This window comes from Naegleria lovaniensis (assembly GCF_003324165.1).
Source record: "Naegleria lovaniensis strain ATCC 30569 chromosome Unknown tig090, whole genome shotgun sequence".
Taxonomy (NCBI): domain Eukaryota; phylum Heterolobosea; class Eutetramitea; order Acrasida; family Naegleriidae; genus Naegleria; species Naegleria lovaniensis.
This window is the reverse complement of record NW_025407914.1, coordinates 1-16,645: the sequence shown is the minus strand read 5'-3', so window position 1 is coordinate 16,645 and position 16,645 is coordinate 1. Positions and strand designations below refer to the sequence as shown.

Sequence of the window (16,645 nt, the reverse complement as noted above, 5' to 3'; positions counted from 1 at the left end):
ATAATGTAGAACAATAGCAACTCACCACTCACAACTACCAATAAAAACTCAATTTCAATAGACACATTCGCATAAAGATTCCATAACCATGTTTCGGGATAGGACTCAACAACGATAATTCAATGTTTCATCCTGAATGAAAACAGCATCATTGAATTATGATTGATTTGAGAGTGGTTCACAGCAACAATACTTTGGAGATCAACCATGGAAGCTGTACAAGGCCAACATATCACGAAACGACTCTTCAATCAACGTTAACGGTATCCAATTTCGAGGAAATACCGACTTTTGCTCGTCCATATTTGAATTACGACCAACTTCAAGAGTTACATATCACCAACTTGGACGCACAAAATATTTAACTATTTTCACATTCAACTCGAACGAAACAGCAGCGCCTTACTTCCTTATATCTTAATTGATGGAAATATTCAAGTTTTGATCATTCAACGATAATTTTTGAGGATGGTCAACCACCACAGGACCTGATTTTTTAGTACAAAAATAGGGGTTATCTCGATATCCACTATAACAACAAGAAATCTTTCGCTTAATACCTCCTTCCTCTCTGCGTGGGACTAATTGATATTAAAAACAAATTATATATTGTTATATTGAATCTTTTTAAAAATCCTACTGAGAGGAATCCACTCATCACATTGTGAGCACTTTGTGTGTGTTGGATACTTATTGCAATGATGGCAATGATGGCCATGACGATCATGCACTCTTTGAATCATATGAACATCATATAGTTTTTTCCTTCATCATCAAGATCAGCACCTGCTTTTTGGGCAAATCCGACAGCCACTCTCATCAGGAATGATTTGTAATCAATATCAGTGTTTTTGGCTTTCTTATAGAAAATCCATGAATTTGCGAGTACAATTCGGAAAATTCCCATCCATGCTGCTTGAGTCCACTTGTTGACCCGATGGCAATTGGGATACATATGTGCATATCTATCAGCCACATCTACGTTCACATGCTTCTTCTCATAGAGCTCTTTTACTTTAGGAGCTCCTTTCTTCTTGTTCTTGCTTTTCTTCAAAGTAACCATGTTGGAAAGAAAAGTAATTTGTTTTTTGTCTTTGTAATGAATTGCGACATAATCTCCATTAGTGACACCAATCCATTCACCTTTTGATAATGTATACCTTGAGAGTAAGTTTTTGCATTCTTCTTCTAATCTGTTTTTGGGACAAATCATCGTAAACCGGAATTTGTGGTAATTCAATAGTAGGGCCGTCTTGTGGTGGCCAAAGTAGGAATCAGTGCAAATATTGTACTCATGAGAAGGTAAGAAGGAAACAAAATCCATCACTAAGATATGAACTTGTGGTTGATGACCTGTGTAAGGCCACAACCTTATCACGAACCACAAGTCGTCGGCCATCATATAAAACTTAATACCAGTGTCTTCAGGTTTTCCTTTGATGTGTTGTTTAAATTTAAATCTGCCCGTGAATTGTATCAATGTTTCATCAACTGTGACGTTCGGGAAGGGTTTCCAAATTATCAAAGAAATTTGATTGAACACTCTGGTAAAATAGTGGGGGTTGACTGAAAAGCCCTGAACAGACCCAGTCAACATCTTCCATGATGACGAACGGTGGTAAAAAATCTTGCGAATTGGAAAATTTCGAAAAGACATTAAGAGATCACGGTTTCATATTCCCAATGATCCAAATTTCCCCATGCCCTCCCCCGTCCCTCCACCTATGTCCGTGTTAAGTTATTACAATAATAGACAGAATCTGAACAATGAGAATTCTTCAACATTTCCAAATAGTCTTGCTCAATTTCAACCTCCACAGAACAATCTTGCAGAACCTGTTCTTGGAATGAACTTTCCACGGCCATTAAATGCTGTTGCACCACCTGATTCGTCCTCAACAACATCACATAGTACAACCTTCCCTGTATCTCCTTCGAGTGACGATGAAGAGGCTCAGTATCTTGCACAATCAATTTATTGGTCATCAACAGAAGGACACGATTCTAGTCCTCCAGAGGACATTTACTGTACGTCAGGGAGCTATTTGAATTCAAGACATAAAACTCCTATTCATGAGGATCAATCCCTTTTGACACCAGCTTTTGATATTACTAGTAGATACATACATGGAAGAGATGAATTGAAGAACGTGGTCCAATTACAGTTATACTCTGAGGAGGAGCAACAAGAGCCATCGACAAAGAATATTAATATTTCAGATTCTGTGTGCTCTTCTTTCATTGGAGAAAATACTACACTGAAATGCGTGTTATTATTCACAACGGCGAATCGTGAAATTCCATCCAAGTTATTTTCTGGTTTGAAAACATTGCGAAAATTAGTCGTTTGGAGTTGCAATGCGGCCATGAGATTGTGGAATTCTTCTTTGAAGGAAATAGTAATGATCAATACCGGAATATACGGTCAAAAATACCAATTGACGGGCCTAGAGAAGTTCACAAAATATAAGGTGACAACAGATAGAGATGAATTTCCAATATCGAGATCTGAGAACATGGAAGATGCTGCTTCTATTAAGCAAAAAAAAATTGAAACCAAAAATGCTGGCCATCTTATTGAGTATTTTCAAACACAACTCGAATCAAGAGTTGCGATGAAATTATTGGAAAAAATTAGCCAATTGACACGTAATGAAAGCGGGAATGTTACCTTACTGCTACAAAAAGCTGCAGCTCAAAAAGGAGTCAAAGCTGCAATGGACTTTATGGCCTATTTGATCAAAAAGTTACAATTTCCTTGTGAACAGTTGGACTTGTTCCTCCAGTTAAATTCTTCTACTCATGCTCTGCAATGTATCGCACAATTTGCAGTGTATTTATGCAATGAATATCAAGGTGGAAGACTCTTAACAATTCCCAATGTTCAAAAACCAGAATCTATTCTGCTGCTTTTATTGAGCTATGGTTGGAATTGTTGGGCTCAACACGATGCGTTTATTTACGTTATGGTTTCATTTCTTTCAGAACAGAGGCAACAACAATTTTTGGAACATGCATTGAAAACATATTATGACACGATGAATGTCGATGGATTTATTCACTCATTTTACATTGCCATGCACAAAACACAACATCCATCATTACTACCATTTTGTCCTATTTACTCTTACATCGAGAAGAAGTATTGACGAATGTTTTATGTAGGCGTGTGAAATGTGAAATCAAATACCATTCTTATTCTCAGCTTGTTGCGAAGAAAGAATCATCCCTATCGACCATTCCTCTTCTTGCTCTTGTATTCCATCATGGAAGAGCATATGGTGGATTTTTATTGCAAAGAGCAATTAAGAAAATGAGCTCAGAACAATTTGATAGTCTTGGGGTGACCGAACAAGGAGACAATATTTTGCACCTGTATTTAGGTAGCGTACAGGGTAATTATGACGTGAGTGGATCTCTATTGATGACTCTGATTCGAAAGAATGTAAAATTATTGCATGTTGAAAACGAAGAGAAGGAAACTCCTTTGATGCTTATCCATAGAGTGATTTCAGATTCTTATTTGAAAGCTTGTATAGCAAATGAGTTTCTCCAATGAATGAATTCTTAGAATTAAATGTCTCTGATGAAATTTGTAGTCCAGACACCATTAGTAATGTTTGTAGCAGCACTGAGAAACTGTGGGAGGTAAATCGAACAATGTCACACCTGTTGCCAATTCAAACGGTATGAATTTAAAATCCACTTGAATATGGCCTGTACAATGAGTGTCTGTCATACGAAAAATATTGTCCTTCGGTCAATAAAATACCCTTAGGTTCAGCATTTCTGCACGAATAATAATACATGACCAATAAATCTCTCTTGTCATATTGGACACCATCAATTTCGATAACAACCTTCATTGTTTCTTTTGGTTCAGACCTGCTGATAAACGTGGCCTGACCAGTAGAGATCGGCTTGAATTGAAATTTTCCACTCATTCCTAAAAGGAGAGATTTCTCTTTTTTAGAAATATTGTTCGAAGTTTCAAGCGTAAACTTCTGGATTAATGGCAAGATAGTCGATGGCAATAAGTTCTTCTGGAAGAATGGATTGGAAGGTCGTTCGCCCTTACATAATTTCGTATAACAATCAGATAGAATTTGCGAATTGAGTTCTCGAGTCTTGGAATCAACACATGAGCCAATTTTCAATAAATTTCCATAATATATTAAAATTGATCGTAAATTTTCCAAATAGAGTAGATGCTCCATATTCTGGCTTGTTAGAAACTGTGCAAGCAACAGAGAGTCTGATTCCATTGGTGGTGTCATTAAACAACATAATTCGAATTGGAAACTTACCTTTCAAGAAACTGGAGAAAGGACATGCTGAAAATAAATTCTGGATTGTTGACAGTGCAAATATAAAGAGGAAAATCTCCTTCACAACCTCCACTGCTTTGCTCATATTCTCGAACTTCTGGAGTTTCACAGCAACATAAAACTTTGGTTCTACACAAATAAAAACTGGGTTTTCGTCCTCAAATTCCCTACACCACTCATACAATAACGTATCCTCATAATCGTTCTCTCTTTCTTCAATAACTTTCCATTCGCTTACAAGATTTGGTCGGTCTGTAAAACTCATTACTTGATCCAATTTAGAGAAAACATGTCCATAAGTTGAAGTAGTGTTTTCAATACACGCTGTCAATGATTTTTCACTCTCTTCACTCTGCCATAAATCTAATTGCAGCTCGTACTTGTCACTCCAAGTTATTCCAGTCAATACTTTGATACAATTTGGTAGATCAGATTGCTTTTGAACCACACGAGGCATTGCCGCTCCTAATTTGTTCGTCAAGATATTTCTTATACGATCATTAAAAGGACAATCAATATAGCTCATCGATTCAATATCAAAAGTCAATTGTTCTATAAAATCACAACCACACACATATAGACTGTCCATGTAACCACGCTCATTCTGTCCAAGATGGTTAGTTGGACTTGCAACAGTAGATTTTGGAATAAAGCAACACAATTTCCCCTCGCTCTCCTCAAAATAATCTGGATATACTGTCACCAACAATTCCATGTTATGCACATTGAAGATATCAATACAACCATCCGACAGGTTCGTAATGAACAATAAATCTCGACATTGTGCAACTGCACTGTTTTGTAAACTCACTAATTGCATGCAACATTGATTATGTGATTTGTAATAGCCGTCTGGTAACCTGTCAATTTTAAATGCAATCTCAACAGTGTCAAAATTTGATGTTATCAATTCTTGAATGTTGACATTGGAAAAATCTATCTTGAGTAACATGTTGTGATAGCTCACTAAGAGCGTCTCCTTCTCATCCATCATGCACAACAATCAAGGGGGATCAAGGTTGATGGTTAAGAGATCAATACTACGAAACTGTATCCCTTTGTGGATATCACGCATGATAATGGTTGCATAATCAGAAGAAGCAACGAACAGGCAATTGAGCCGGTGAGATATGGCTAGCTCTGCAGCTTTGCTACTCATGCTTTGTATCCATGACGGAACATCACAAGGCCATGGTCCCCTCAGTGGAATTTTTACAAGTTTTTGTTGTTTTTCATCTGTAGTGAAAATGATGAATTGCTTGCAATCAGAAGATTCAGCATTGGTCTTGTCTTCTTTACGAATATCAAGATTATGAATGCAAAATCGAACCGGCGCATAGGGTCTCGTTGAAATTTCAAGTTTCAATTCAAAACAACTATTAAACGCAAGAAAGCGTTTGTTCTCAACATCTGAAACAAGTAACACCTGTTCATGATCATAATGAAGGAGATGAATAGCCTTCATGTCCTTAATATTCGAGTATGCTAAGATGGTATTATTTCGGCTTGCATCCTTGCTTGCGATTGTACGGACGGCTTCATCCGAGCTTACAATATCGAGTTGTAATAATGGTTTTCTTCTCATCTTTTGTTTGAGTAATTCAAATATGGAATGACCATTTGGAAAATTCATTTCATGATCAATCATTGTAACCATCACTGGATGATCATCTTCGTCATGATTCAAAGTAATATTTGTGAATTTCATCTTTTTAGTGGCCATTGATTGCATGTCTTGCTGTTCCGATGATGAAAGGCTTTGTGGGGATTCATTGGATTTTTTTGGAGGTTCGGCTTCAAAAAGGGTTCTTTTCATTTTTTTTGCAAAAAACGAGCAAAGTTTACTGGACTATTCGCTCCATTCAAAGTTTTGAAATTTCAAACTTGCTTGTGACCTTTGATTCTGCTTCTGAAGCGAATAAATGTTGCAAGTTCAAAAGCATTACTTGTAACAGGTCAATTTGTTATTATGTGCCTCAAATACAAACAACACTCCATTTGAAATTGCAAAATATGAATATTGAATGTTTTCCAGTGCTTGTTGGGCAAGGATGTTGAAATCTCTGGAAGCAAAATAAATCTTATCAAATCCACGCAATAAATAACCACTTGAAATAGGATCCCAAATCGTGGGTCCAATCAAATACACATCAAGTTGGATGGTTTTCACAAGTTGCAAATTTCGTGAGAAAATCTTGAGAATAGGAACGTCGTTCGTTCCAACACAATAAGCAAGTAAACAATCGTTCCTGTCCAAAGACAAATATGTGAACTGTTTGACTGAGCTTGCAAATTGCTTTCTACAACCATCTCCAATCTTTTCCAGAACTTGACCACTATCACAGCAAATCACATAAATTTGTTGAGAATTTGTGTCGCCTAAAAAGATAATTCCTCTACTATCAATGACAGGAGTAAGAAAGTGTGGAGTTACATCACTCTCATTGTTTAGTAATGTGCTCCATTTCACAGATCCATCACTCAAGCTCATTTTGATTAGGCGTTTTCTGTATTCGTTAACTCCCAGATTCGTTAATAGACATGAATGATCTTTTTCGCAATATGTAACTCCAAAACTGTATGTACAGACAAACTGATCAAAAGGATATTTAAACGTTTTGATCAACTCATAATTATTATTGCTCATATCATGAATATCAATTTGAGAAGCAAGGAAACGGATAAATTCATTCCGACACGCAAGAATTCCAATGCCCACTTTGCTCATATATTGTTTTGGATCAGTAATATTAAAAGTATGGGAACAGATTTCAGTAAATGAAAAGCCTTTTGGATTCATCTCATCACAGTGGTCAGAATGTTGTAAAGCCATTTTTTTTAAACGGATTGACTTCTTGTAACCTCGTTACAAACATTAATACGTGCCACTTCAAATTAATTTCTAGGGCAAGTTTTTTAAAACCGTTTGACCAGGTGTATTTTGAAGAGCGAATAACACATTTGAGAAGAACAGAAAAGCAAGCTACATGCATTAAAATTCACAATTTGTTCTCACATTTTCACCCAACGAACATGACTAATCGACAAATTTGAAACTCTCTCCAAGTTCATCACAACACAAAAAAAAGCATTGATTTCAAAATGTCCAAGAAATCATCGTCCTCTCCTGAAGCACCAATTATTTTGTATTCGGATCAGTTCGTCCACATTATCAATAATGAGAATGGTAGTGCCGAGTTGGTGGAAGGACCCACTCGATTCTATCTTCCTGCCAATAAGAGCATTGATAAGTCGGGCGTTCAAACAAAGATCAGTAGGTATTCATTTTGATCGCGATGAAGTTCAACTAATTTTGATCTCTCATTGGATATCATCGATTTTCATACATGATCAACCCAGTCGTGAGAGAACGACAATACGCAGTTATTCTCAACCCTTTTAATCCAACGACTAGAACCACCCATCATGGCCAAAAAGATATTCGTATTGGACCTGCAACTTTCTCTTTATTCCCTGGTGAAGTGTTGATGGATGGCTATGTAAAGGATGCCGACATTCTCAATAAGAATGAATACATTATCCTTCAAGCCTTAAAGGATCATGAGATTGAGGTTCCATCCAGCTTGGATGCGAGTCAAATGATCCGACAAACTTTTAAGGCTGGAGAGATGAGACGTCTTATTGGTCCAGCTATCTATTATGCCAATACCAATGAAGAAAGAGTCGGTGGAGTCCAAACAGCCATCAATATTGGAGAGAATGAAGCCATTTATGTTCGCAACACGTTGACTTCCGAGTTGAAGACAGTGAAAGGACCACTCTCCTACTATTTGGAAGTGAATGAAGAGTTGTATTATAAGAAGCTCACCAATAAGGAATATGACGCTTTGGAATTGCCCTATACCCCTTCTTACAATGCCTATCATATTCAAATTCAAAAGAATGAAGTGGTGTGCATCATTGATTACAAGGCAGGTATCGAAAGATTCTACGAAGGTCCTAAATCGATGATTCTTGATTGTTCGGAAGGTCTAAGAACTCTATCGATTTCTGGTGGATGTCCAAAAGTTGAAAACGCCGTCACAATTGCACTGATTAATAAGGGACCTGACTTTATGACCGATCGATTCCAAGTTCGTACAAAAGACAATGCAGTCTTAGATATGGAACTGACCTACAAGTGGCAATTTATTACTTCAGAAAAACCATCGAATGAGGAATATGAAAAGTTGTTTTCTGGTGACTTTGTTGGGTATTCATGCCAATCGTTGCGATCTCGTATTAGAGAGCTCGCATCAAGTCATGACTTTGAATCCTTCCACAAGGGCGCCTCTGATATTTTACGTAAAAACTTGTTCAAGGACTATGAAATCAAGTTTGATGATGGTTCAAGCACTAACATTCATGGAAGATTGTTCAGAGAATTCTCATTCCTTGTGTATGCGGTAGATGTGAAAGAGTTGAGACCCGTAGATCCAGAAATTGCTCAACTCTTGGACAACTCCATTAAGAGCTCAATGAATATCATGTGCTCCAAGTTGCAAGAGAATGCTAAAACTTTGGCAGAGAAGGAACAAATTCAATCCGAAATTGAGTTTGCCCGTCTACGTAAGGACCTCATCCAAATCAAAAACAGCAATACCATGAAAGAAAAGATTGAACAAGCTAAAATTGAAGGCAAAGCGCAAGTTGAGAGAGAAAAGGCAGAACACGACAGTGTAGCCTTGCTCAAAAAGGCCAAATATGAATTGGAATTGGCTCAAATCAAACAAACCATGGCATTGCTTGAAGGTGAGAAGGGAGACATGTATATTGAGTATGTGAAATTGATTGGAGCCACCAAGAATGTGAAAAGAGCAACCATTCTCCCTCAGAATACTCAACTCAAGCTCAACGTAACCCAATATTAGGAGGTTTGAAGTCACTTTGAACATCATTTCATGGAATTGGTTGCTTTGGTCCACTCTTGTAAAACCTTCTTCGGTTTCTCTCAAGACCCTTCTTAATCCCACAACGTTTAGCCATAAATAAAGCAAGGCGGTTTAAAAAATTGGTTCACCTGAGGAAATTTCGAGATGCAATAGGAATACTTTGTCTTTTGATACTGATCTCCAATTGTTTTGAGTTCAGGGAGGGTGAGCCAAAGCGTAGGCAACCAGCCTATACCCAACCATTCTTGGCGACGTTGACGAACTCAAGTGTCATCACGAAAATAAACATCTCCAACCAAAAAAAATGCCTACAGCAAACAAAACGTTCTGGCAGAAGCTGAGTGATCAACACAACCACAATGCTCCCGATATTCGTTCAACTGCTTCAATAATGCCGTCAGTAAAGAAAAGAGTTTATTTTGAAGATCAACCGTTCATGGTTGAAAATATTACACCAGCTACTAATGTTAGTTATGAAGAGTGCTATTCCGAACTGAAATACGTTTGCAGAGGTATAAATCGGAACAATTATTCTAAATTATTAACAGGAAAACAAATTTATAATTGCGATTATGACATAATTGGCGTTATTCGAGACGAACTCACCTTAGAATCAGCATGTTGTTCAAAATATTGTAGTATTTTTCAAAATCAGTGTCGTCAATGTAGTGAATTGGAAAAACACCTAGTTTCAATCATGGAAAATAGGCATGATATATTTGAAATGCTATTGAAAGGAATTTTACCACAACCCAAGCAATTAATATCATTTCCATTATTGATGTATGAGTTATTGTGTAAACTTGTGCCATTTATACCAGTCAGCCAAGATGAACACAAACTTTTAACAGTGTTTAGAAAAGCTCAAACTTCATACAATGAAGCATTGTCGACACAATACAACAACAAACAAATTACGAACAATGAACACCGTGATACACAAGCTTTGAAGGTTCCAAGGTCAAGCTTTACTCCATTCTTAGAGACATTTTTTGGATCCTTTATATTCAATCAGTTGCAAAATTATGCAAAGAATCCATTTCATCACAAATATTCAGAGGTTGAAAGAAGATATTGGGTTGTGATGAAATATTATTGTGGAAAACAATTTTTCATCAGAATGGGAGGAGAGCGCAATCAAAATATTGAACGGAATAATTTTAATCATTTAAAATATAATCTAATTATACCAAGTTGGAATACTGTTAAACAATGGACACCTGCTGGTTGTTATGGTATGATTCCCGACATCACACTTACCCTAAAGAACATGTTACTGCCTGACTCTTGTAAAGATACATGTATCTCGTTTGATGGAATGAAAGTGTTTAAACATTTTGATGTTTTGGGAGATCAAATTGTTGGAAGTGAAAAATATTGTTACACTGTTGAAGACGTGAAACAATTTGGTGTTAAACATCTAATAGACCAAATGATTTTATTTTCTATTAATGCCATCGATAATTCATGGCATTTACCGCTGGGTTGGTTTGGAGTTAGTTCTGAAACAGACGTACTTGAATTTGTCACTAGCAAAATACTTTATTTCAAAGAGTTGCTCCAAGAATCTGTAACAATTGTGTGTGGATGTTCTGATGCAGAAATTGATGCACATGCTGTGCAAACAATTGTTAGAAAAAAACACAAAGACTTCATTTTCGTCAATGATTACGTTCACAATTTCAAAAATCAACGAAATGTATTATTTAATGGAACAATATTGCACGAGAAAATCTCAATGCAGACCATAATTTATTACATGATACAACATAGGACATTGTATCGATTACTCGACAGAGAAGAAGTTGATCCTACGGATATTATGAATTTGAAATCATGTCTAAATTTAACAGAACGACCTGTATTGCAAGAATTACGTAAAATTGGCACTATAGAGGCAAATAGTGTTGCTGGTTACCTTGAATTAATTCGTGATATTTATGACTGCATTAATGATAACAGTCCGGATATAATTGATATTTTGAGTGAAAGCAAAACAATTTTCGAAAAATTACCCAATTATCCCAAAAAAACGAAGAAAATATGTGTTCACACACTTGAAGGATTTCTTGCATTAGCGTCTCGGTTTCCAAATTTCAAACCCAGTTGCATTACAACAAATTATGAAGAGCTACTCTTTTCAATAATTCGAGGAATGTTTCCCAAGCCAACAACCAAACAATTTTGCCAAAGCGCACTATTTTCATTCTATATATTTTTAATATTACATTCCACTGACGATGTTCGTGGGTTCTCACTCCCAGATATTCCATTAACTGATCATTATTTTGGTATGAAATTGGTTATCAAGATTTTACCAACTCTTCCTGGTCGAATTGTACTTGATAGAAATGTCAAGAAAAAAACTTGCAAAGAATTACAAATTATTAATCAAAACGTAGCCACTTACTCAAGAAAAACTACGTTGAGGGCTGAAGTGTGTGCTCCTAAATGTATATATTTATGCTGCCCTGTTTCTGGATGTAAAAAACAAAAACCATATATTATCAAAGGGTCTTTTACAAATCATTTGAAAGCTAAACATCAATTTTCAGACGAAGAAGCAGAAGCAACAGTTGCTCAATTAGAATGTTTGCAATTTTCTGCTCAATTAGAAAAAGATGTTGCTTTTAGGAAACAAAGTTGCAAAAACAATGAGAATATTATTGTACAACACAAACCACCTTACCTGATTTCAAAATTCAAAAACAGGTTGACTATTCAATATAATTTTGCACCTCTTAAATCAATTCCCACGCCTCACAGTATCAATCAAGAGACAAGACGACCATTGAACTTCTTTGTGCTAGATTTAGAAACAACAGGATTTTCTCCAAAATGCAACTCCATAATTCAATTTGCAATGTTATCATTATTTAGTAATGAATTACATTCCATATTTGTATCCCCTAGTGGTGTGTGGAGTTCTATTGCATTACAAATGCACGAAACTAAATTTCAGATTTTGGATGAAAGTGAAACATTGCAAAACATGATTCCTAAAATTTGTAATTATTTGACTAGGAATGACACTGCTGATGTGATGTTGTTGGTTCATTCAACTGGTTTGGACAAGGCTTTCTTTAGTGCTGCAATTGCACCACTTAAACTCCGATCAACAATTTACTATTGTTCTACTATGCAAAAAAACTTGCTTGGAAAAAAGGGATTAGAAAACCACTTTAGAGAAAAAGTATGTGGCTCTCTTCCCGGAATAGCACATAATGCCGTTGTGGATGTGCTTATGTTGTATGATTTGCTGTTGTCGAAGTTTGGGAACGATCAAGAAATTGTGAAGGCCATCGGAAAAGCAGAATGTACAACAATAGACGACTAGGAATTCCACTGATGGTTTGTTCAGTTCGATGAATTGTTTTCTCTGTTTCCTACTCTGGTTTGCGTGTTGTTTTGTTGAAGTGAAGAAACTTGCTGATGTGGTTGTGTTGATCACTCAGCTTCTGCCAGAACGTTTTGTTTGCTGTAGGCATTTTTTTTGGTTGGAGATGTTTATTTTCGTGATGACACTTGAGTTCGTCAACGTCGCCAAGAATGGTTGGGTATAGGCTGGTTGCCTACGAAGCTTTTTCTATCTGGCTCACCCTCCCTGCAAAAGCTTTGAGGGTAAATGTGAAGGAGGATTCGCAGTCATGGGAGTTTTCGCGAAATGAAAATTCACAACTTGAAGTGAGATTGATTTTTAATCACGCAGCGACGTGTTGTCGAGCAACGTCTCTTGGAAATATCATAATCTCCTCGTGACCTCTTTTTGAATGGAACACAATTGTGTATGGCCAGAATTGATGCTGTTTAAAACATGGTGTTAAATTTATCACTTACAGTTCCTGCTGCGCTCGCTTGATATCAATTTATTTCAATGACAAAAGCACTCCTCTTCAAACAAAAGTTGTTTTCTTGTCTAAAGACTTGCCCAACAAGAGAGCACAATCAATGAAGCAGCAAAGGACCAATCCAAAAAAAACCAATCATACCCTATCGCTTGAATCCACAAGCGTTGAAGCCATACCGCAAACACCCTCCATCAGGAGCAAGAGCTTTTTTCTTCATTGGCCAACTGTTCATAATACAGTGTAGTGTATTTGTTCTTGAGAGTTGTTGTACAAACTTTCATTGAAGAGAAGAGAGGATTCATATTCTGTTCCTTTCAGAAACACATTGCCACTTCGGTACAGTGCAAACGAACAACGATCATTGATAATCCTGCTGCAGCTCCCGTTCTGCTCATCATTGCAGCCATCCAAGACACCGTTCAGCCCCGAAAGCAAACACAGCCAGTCTGTCTGAACACTCTTTGCTCTCCTCCTCCTCAAAACATTCTCTTGTTTTGTTTGTGAGTCTTCTTCCTCAGCGAGCGCGCAAGTCGCTGGACCACACACAGCTTGGTTTCAAACTTCAGCATCGTCCATAGATCGTAAAAAAAAGCCATCACCAGGCTTGCTTGTAAAGCGCCACATTGCTCCCATCTCTGGTCTCTCAACCATTTCCAACTGCTGCTTCTCCGAGAGCGTGTGTGTTTCATTCATTCACTACCCACCACATTGATTGAACCTATTGTATTGCAAACTCAAGTTCCATCCTCCCAAAAACATACTTGCACCATCCAGTGATGGACTTCTTTAAGAACGCCCTCGACCTGCTCAAGCGGGACGACAAGTTGTTATTTGCAACTCGGCAGAACGGATCCTTCTCACCGACATCCTCCCATAAGAGCTCCTCTCCAGGAGTGATGAGTACTGGGAGTGATAGAGGAGGAATAGTGGTAGAATCCTCCTCCACCTCACTACAACAGCAACCTCCTGTGTTGCAAACAACAACCAATGCTCCCACGGCCAGCAATACGACCCTCCACAATAATAATAATGGAAGTGTCAATCATCAGAACGGTACGAACCCACTCTCGTCAACAACAGCAACAACAACACTGATAACACAACCACAAACACCAACCAATGGTAAAGGTGGTGGCGTTATTGGAAATAACAACATGTCTCCTCCACAAAGCAATGTCGTTGGAACAACAACAACAACCAATGGCTCTACCAACGCTATTCACACAGTCCACTCCTCAACGAACCTCTCCAATGGGTCAAATCCCAGTTCTCCTCTTTACTACTGTCCAAATAATAGTGAGTATGAATTACTCAAATTGCTAGAAAAACAGCGTCAATGTAAGTATTATTGAGATTGATCAACGAACATCCTTATCGATAACTAACACCTTATTTGGCAATCTACTTGCTTTGTCAAACGTGCTATATGCATACAAATTCAATCAATAACAGTGCGCAAAAAGAGACCACCACAACAGCAACAACAGCCAATGGCTTCTTCCATTCTTCCTCCCACCACAAATATGTCTGTGTCTAGTTCTACTCCTTTGCCAACTGTCAGCCTGAACGCTCCAACAAATATTAAGCCAGTGTCTGCTGCCAATCCTTCCGTTAAAAGAAAGATTGGAGGTGGAGGTATGATTCAATCTGTCTCCATGACAAGTAATCCACCAGGAATACCAGCAACAAAACCTCCTCCAAAGAAGATTAAAACCACGGACACACGTTGAGAACAGTTTTGCAGTGAGCGACATGGCTGTCAAGTGAGTCTGGTAGGTGAAAGGTGTATCAATCCAGCAAATGATTCGAGTTGGTTGTGAAAGTGTTCGAGCAAGAATGGATTATTCCTGTTAGATAACAGGATGGAAGATAATTCAAATTGTTGGCGTTTGAACACAGATGTTGGCAAAATGTACGTCTCTTTTTAAAACTGTTTTTATTGAGGCATCCAACAGGCTCGGTCCGAGTTGATAAGGATGATGAAATAAGAGGGTAGATGACCATAAAAGAATAAATCCTCGGAATCGTTCAACATCTCGTGTACTTCCTTTTGTTGTCAATCAAAGAAAGTGGAAAATAGATACACCACACAGTATGAAATGCATGACGTTTAATTTTCAAGTCTTGTCACAACACTCTGTCACTCAATATCTGCGCTTAAATTCGTTCGAGAAAATATTACAAGTTTCGTCATCAAAATTTGTAAATCTCACTTCCATTCGGTCTACTGGAATTTTATCCTTATAATCCTTAAAGAATTGTTCTACTGTGTTAAACAACACTTTGGCACATCGATCTTTTGGATATCCAAAAATTCCACTCGAAATTGCAGGAATACTTAACGAGTTCAATCCCTTTTCAAGTGCTTTGGTCAAGCAAGCTTCCACACACATACTCAATTCAAAATCTTCTTGTTCAGTTCCGACAGGAGTTGATTTGCTCTTAAAACTTGACCAAATTGGGCCCACAGCATGGAAAACTATTTTACAAGGTAAATCACCGTTCGAGGTTTCAACCACTTCTCCATTCTCTAATTCTCTTCCTAACTGTTTGATGATATTGTTTGATTCAATTTGAATGGATTTACCTCCATTCTTGACAATGGCTCCGGCAAGGCCTGAAATGTGTTGAAGACGGCAGTTGGCAGCATTGACAATGGCATCAACCTTCTCCATGGTTAAATCTCCTTTACGGACCTGGAGAATGAATTGTTTCCCTTGATCGGATTTGAAAATGTGTTCCGATAACAAGACGGATTCTTTTCCGACAGCGTTCCAAGATGATCTCATGATGGTATTTCTAATGTGTTGGTAAATTGTAATCTGATCGGTCTCGATTTTGAGCTATTTTTTTATGTTATTTTTAAAATTAGGAACATGAACTTGAAGTCAAAATTGAATTTACAGAAATCCATAAAAATTTGCAACCTTCACCATGAGAAGGACAAATCTGAAAAGAAGGACGTCGAAGATTTGAGGTTTGAAACAAAGTCTTCCATATGGGTGGACCTGAGATTCATAATGAAGAAAGTATCGGAATCAGGGGAGCAAAATATCTTCTTTTTGGAAACGTTGTACTTGTCGAATAATATCAGCTTTGGCCGTCCCATAGACAATGCCTTTACAAATGATGACGAATTGTTGACAACTTCTTTCACCTCGGCAAAGAACAAGGTGTCATTGGAGGTTTGGAAAATTAGGCCCTTCATTGTGGCAAAGGCCTTCTTAATGTGAATGTTATTCGTTGTGAAATATTCTACCTCAAAGAACCCGTGCTCCTTATTTTCTCCAACTGATGTATGTGCTGGCTTGATGGTGGTAAAGGCCTTTCCATTTTGTGTGACAATGCAAGAAAAATTGGTGCCACAACATATCGAGCTAATCTTGAAAGCATTGTAATTAAATTCCTTCGTCGTAATTTTCATAATATCCATAATATATACATATGATTTTGGTTTTCCTTGTTGTTGATGGGAATTTTTACCACACGAATATAAAAACCCTTTCTTGGTGAGAAATAAGGAAAACTGGGTACCAGCTCGAACGTCTACCACTTCATCGGTAGTGGAGCTTTGAAC

At 37.4% G+C, this 16,645-nt stretch overlaps 10 protein-coding genes across 10 annotated transcripts; 4 read left to right on the top strand and 6 right to left on the bottom strand.

Annotated features, from left to right (window-relative positions):
• Positions 1-739: 739 nt before the first annotated feature.
• Positions 740-1,213, bottom strand: C9374_014715 (uncharacterized protein; the record flags this gene model as incomplete). The annotated part of the gene is made up of 1 exon (XM_044690733.1): positions 740-1,213. One exon carries the CDS (start codon positions 1,211-1,213, stop codon positions 740-742), a length of 474 nt encoding a protein of 157 aa, XP_044541516.1.
• Positions 1,214-1,700: 487 nt separating this feature from the next.
• On the top strand, positions 1,701-3,149 carry C9374_014714 (uncharacterized protein; the record flags this gene model as incomplete). The annotated part of the gene is made up of 1 exon (XM_044690732.1): positions 1,701-3,149. The coding sequence occupies one exon, from the start codon at positions 1,701-1,703 to the stop codon at positions 3,147-3,149; it is 1,449 nt and encodes a 482-aa protein (XP_044541515.1).
• A 546-nt stretch (positions 3,150-3,695) lies between these two features.
• On the bottom strand, positions 3,696-5,280 carry C9374_014713 (uncharacterized protein; the record flags this gene model as incomplete). The annotated part of the gene is made up of 2 exons (XM_044690731.1): positions 3,696-4,255; positions 4,308-5,280. The coding sequence occupies 2 exons, from the start codon at positions 5,278-5,280 to the stop codon at positions 3,696-3,698; spliced, it is 1,533 nt and encodes a 510-aa protein (XP_044541514.1).
• Positions 5,281-5,331: 51 nt separating this feature from the next.
• C9374_014712 (uncharacterized protein) lies at positions 5,332-6,144 on the bottom strand (the record flags this gene model as incomplete). Its single annotated transcript, XM_044690730.1, has 1 exon — positions 5,332-6,144. The coding sequence occupies one exon, from the start codon at positions 6,142-6,144 to the stop codon at positions 5,332-5,334; it is 813 nt and encodes a 270-aa protein (XP_044541513.1).
• Positions 6,145-6,270: 126 nt separating this feature from the next.
• On the bottom strand, positions 6,271-7,161 carry C9374_014711 (uncharacterized protein; the record flags this gene model as incomplete). The annotated part of the gene is made up of 1 exon (XM_044690729.1): positions 6,271-7,161. The coding sequence occupies one exon, from the start codon at positions 7,159-7,161 to the stop codon at positions 6,271-6,273; it is 891 nt and encodes a 296-aa protein (XP_044541512.1).
• Positions 7,162-7,430: 269 nt separating this feature from the next.
• Positions 7,431-9,199, top strand: C9374_014710 (uncharacterized protein; the record flags this gene model as incomplete). Its single annotated transcript, XM_044690728.1, has 2 exons — positions 7,431-7,602; positions 7,689-9,199. 2 exons carry the CDS (start codon positions 7,431-7,433, stop codon positions 9,197-9,199), a joined length of 1,683 nt encoding a protein of 560 aa, XP_044541511.1.
• A 325-nt stretch (positions 9,200-9,524) lies between these two features.
• On the top strand, positions 9,525-12,557 carry C9374_014709 (uncharacterized protein; the record flags this gene model as incomplete). Its single annotated transcript, XM_044690727.1, has 1 exon — positions 9,525-12,557. One exon carries the CDS (start codon positions 9,525-9,527, stop codon positions 12,555-12,557), a length of 3,033 nt encoding a protein of 1,010 aa, XP_044541510.1.
• A 1,287-nt stretch (positions 12,558-13,844) lies between these two features.
• On the top strand, positions 13,845-14,798 carry C9374_014708 (uncharacterized protein; the record flags this gene model as incomplete). The annotated part of the gene is made up of 2 exons (XM_044690726.1): positions 13,845-14,406; positions 14,521-14,798. 2 exons carry the CDS (start codon positions 13,845-13,847, stop codon positions 14,796-14,798), a joined length of 840 nt encoding a protein of 279 aa, XP_044541509.1.
• Positions 14,799-15,212: 414 nt separating this feature from the next.
• C9374_014707 (uncharacterized protein) lies at positions 15,213-15,857 on the bottom strand (the record flags this gene model as incomplete). Its single annotated transcript, XM_044690724.1, has 1 exon — positions 15,213-15,857. One exon carries the CDS (start codon positions 15,855-15,857, stop codon positions 15,213-15,215), a length of 645 nt encoding a protein of 214 aa, XP_044541508.1.
• Positions 15,858-15,997: 140 nt separating this feature from the next.
• On the bottom strand, positions 15,998-16,644 carry C9374_014706 (uncharacterized protein; the record flags this gene model as incomplete). The annotated part of the gene is made up of 1 exon (XM_044690723.1): positions 15,998-16,644. A coding segment is annotated over one exon (647 nt), but the record flags the coding sequence as incomplete, so codon positions are not given.
• Position 16,645: the final 1 nt, after the last annotated feature.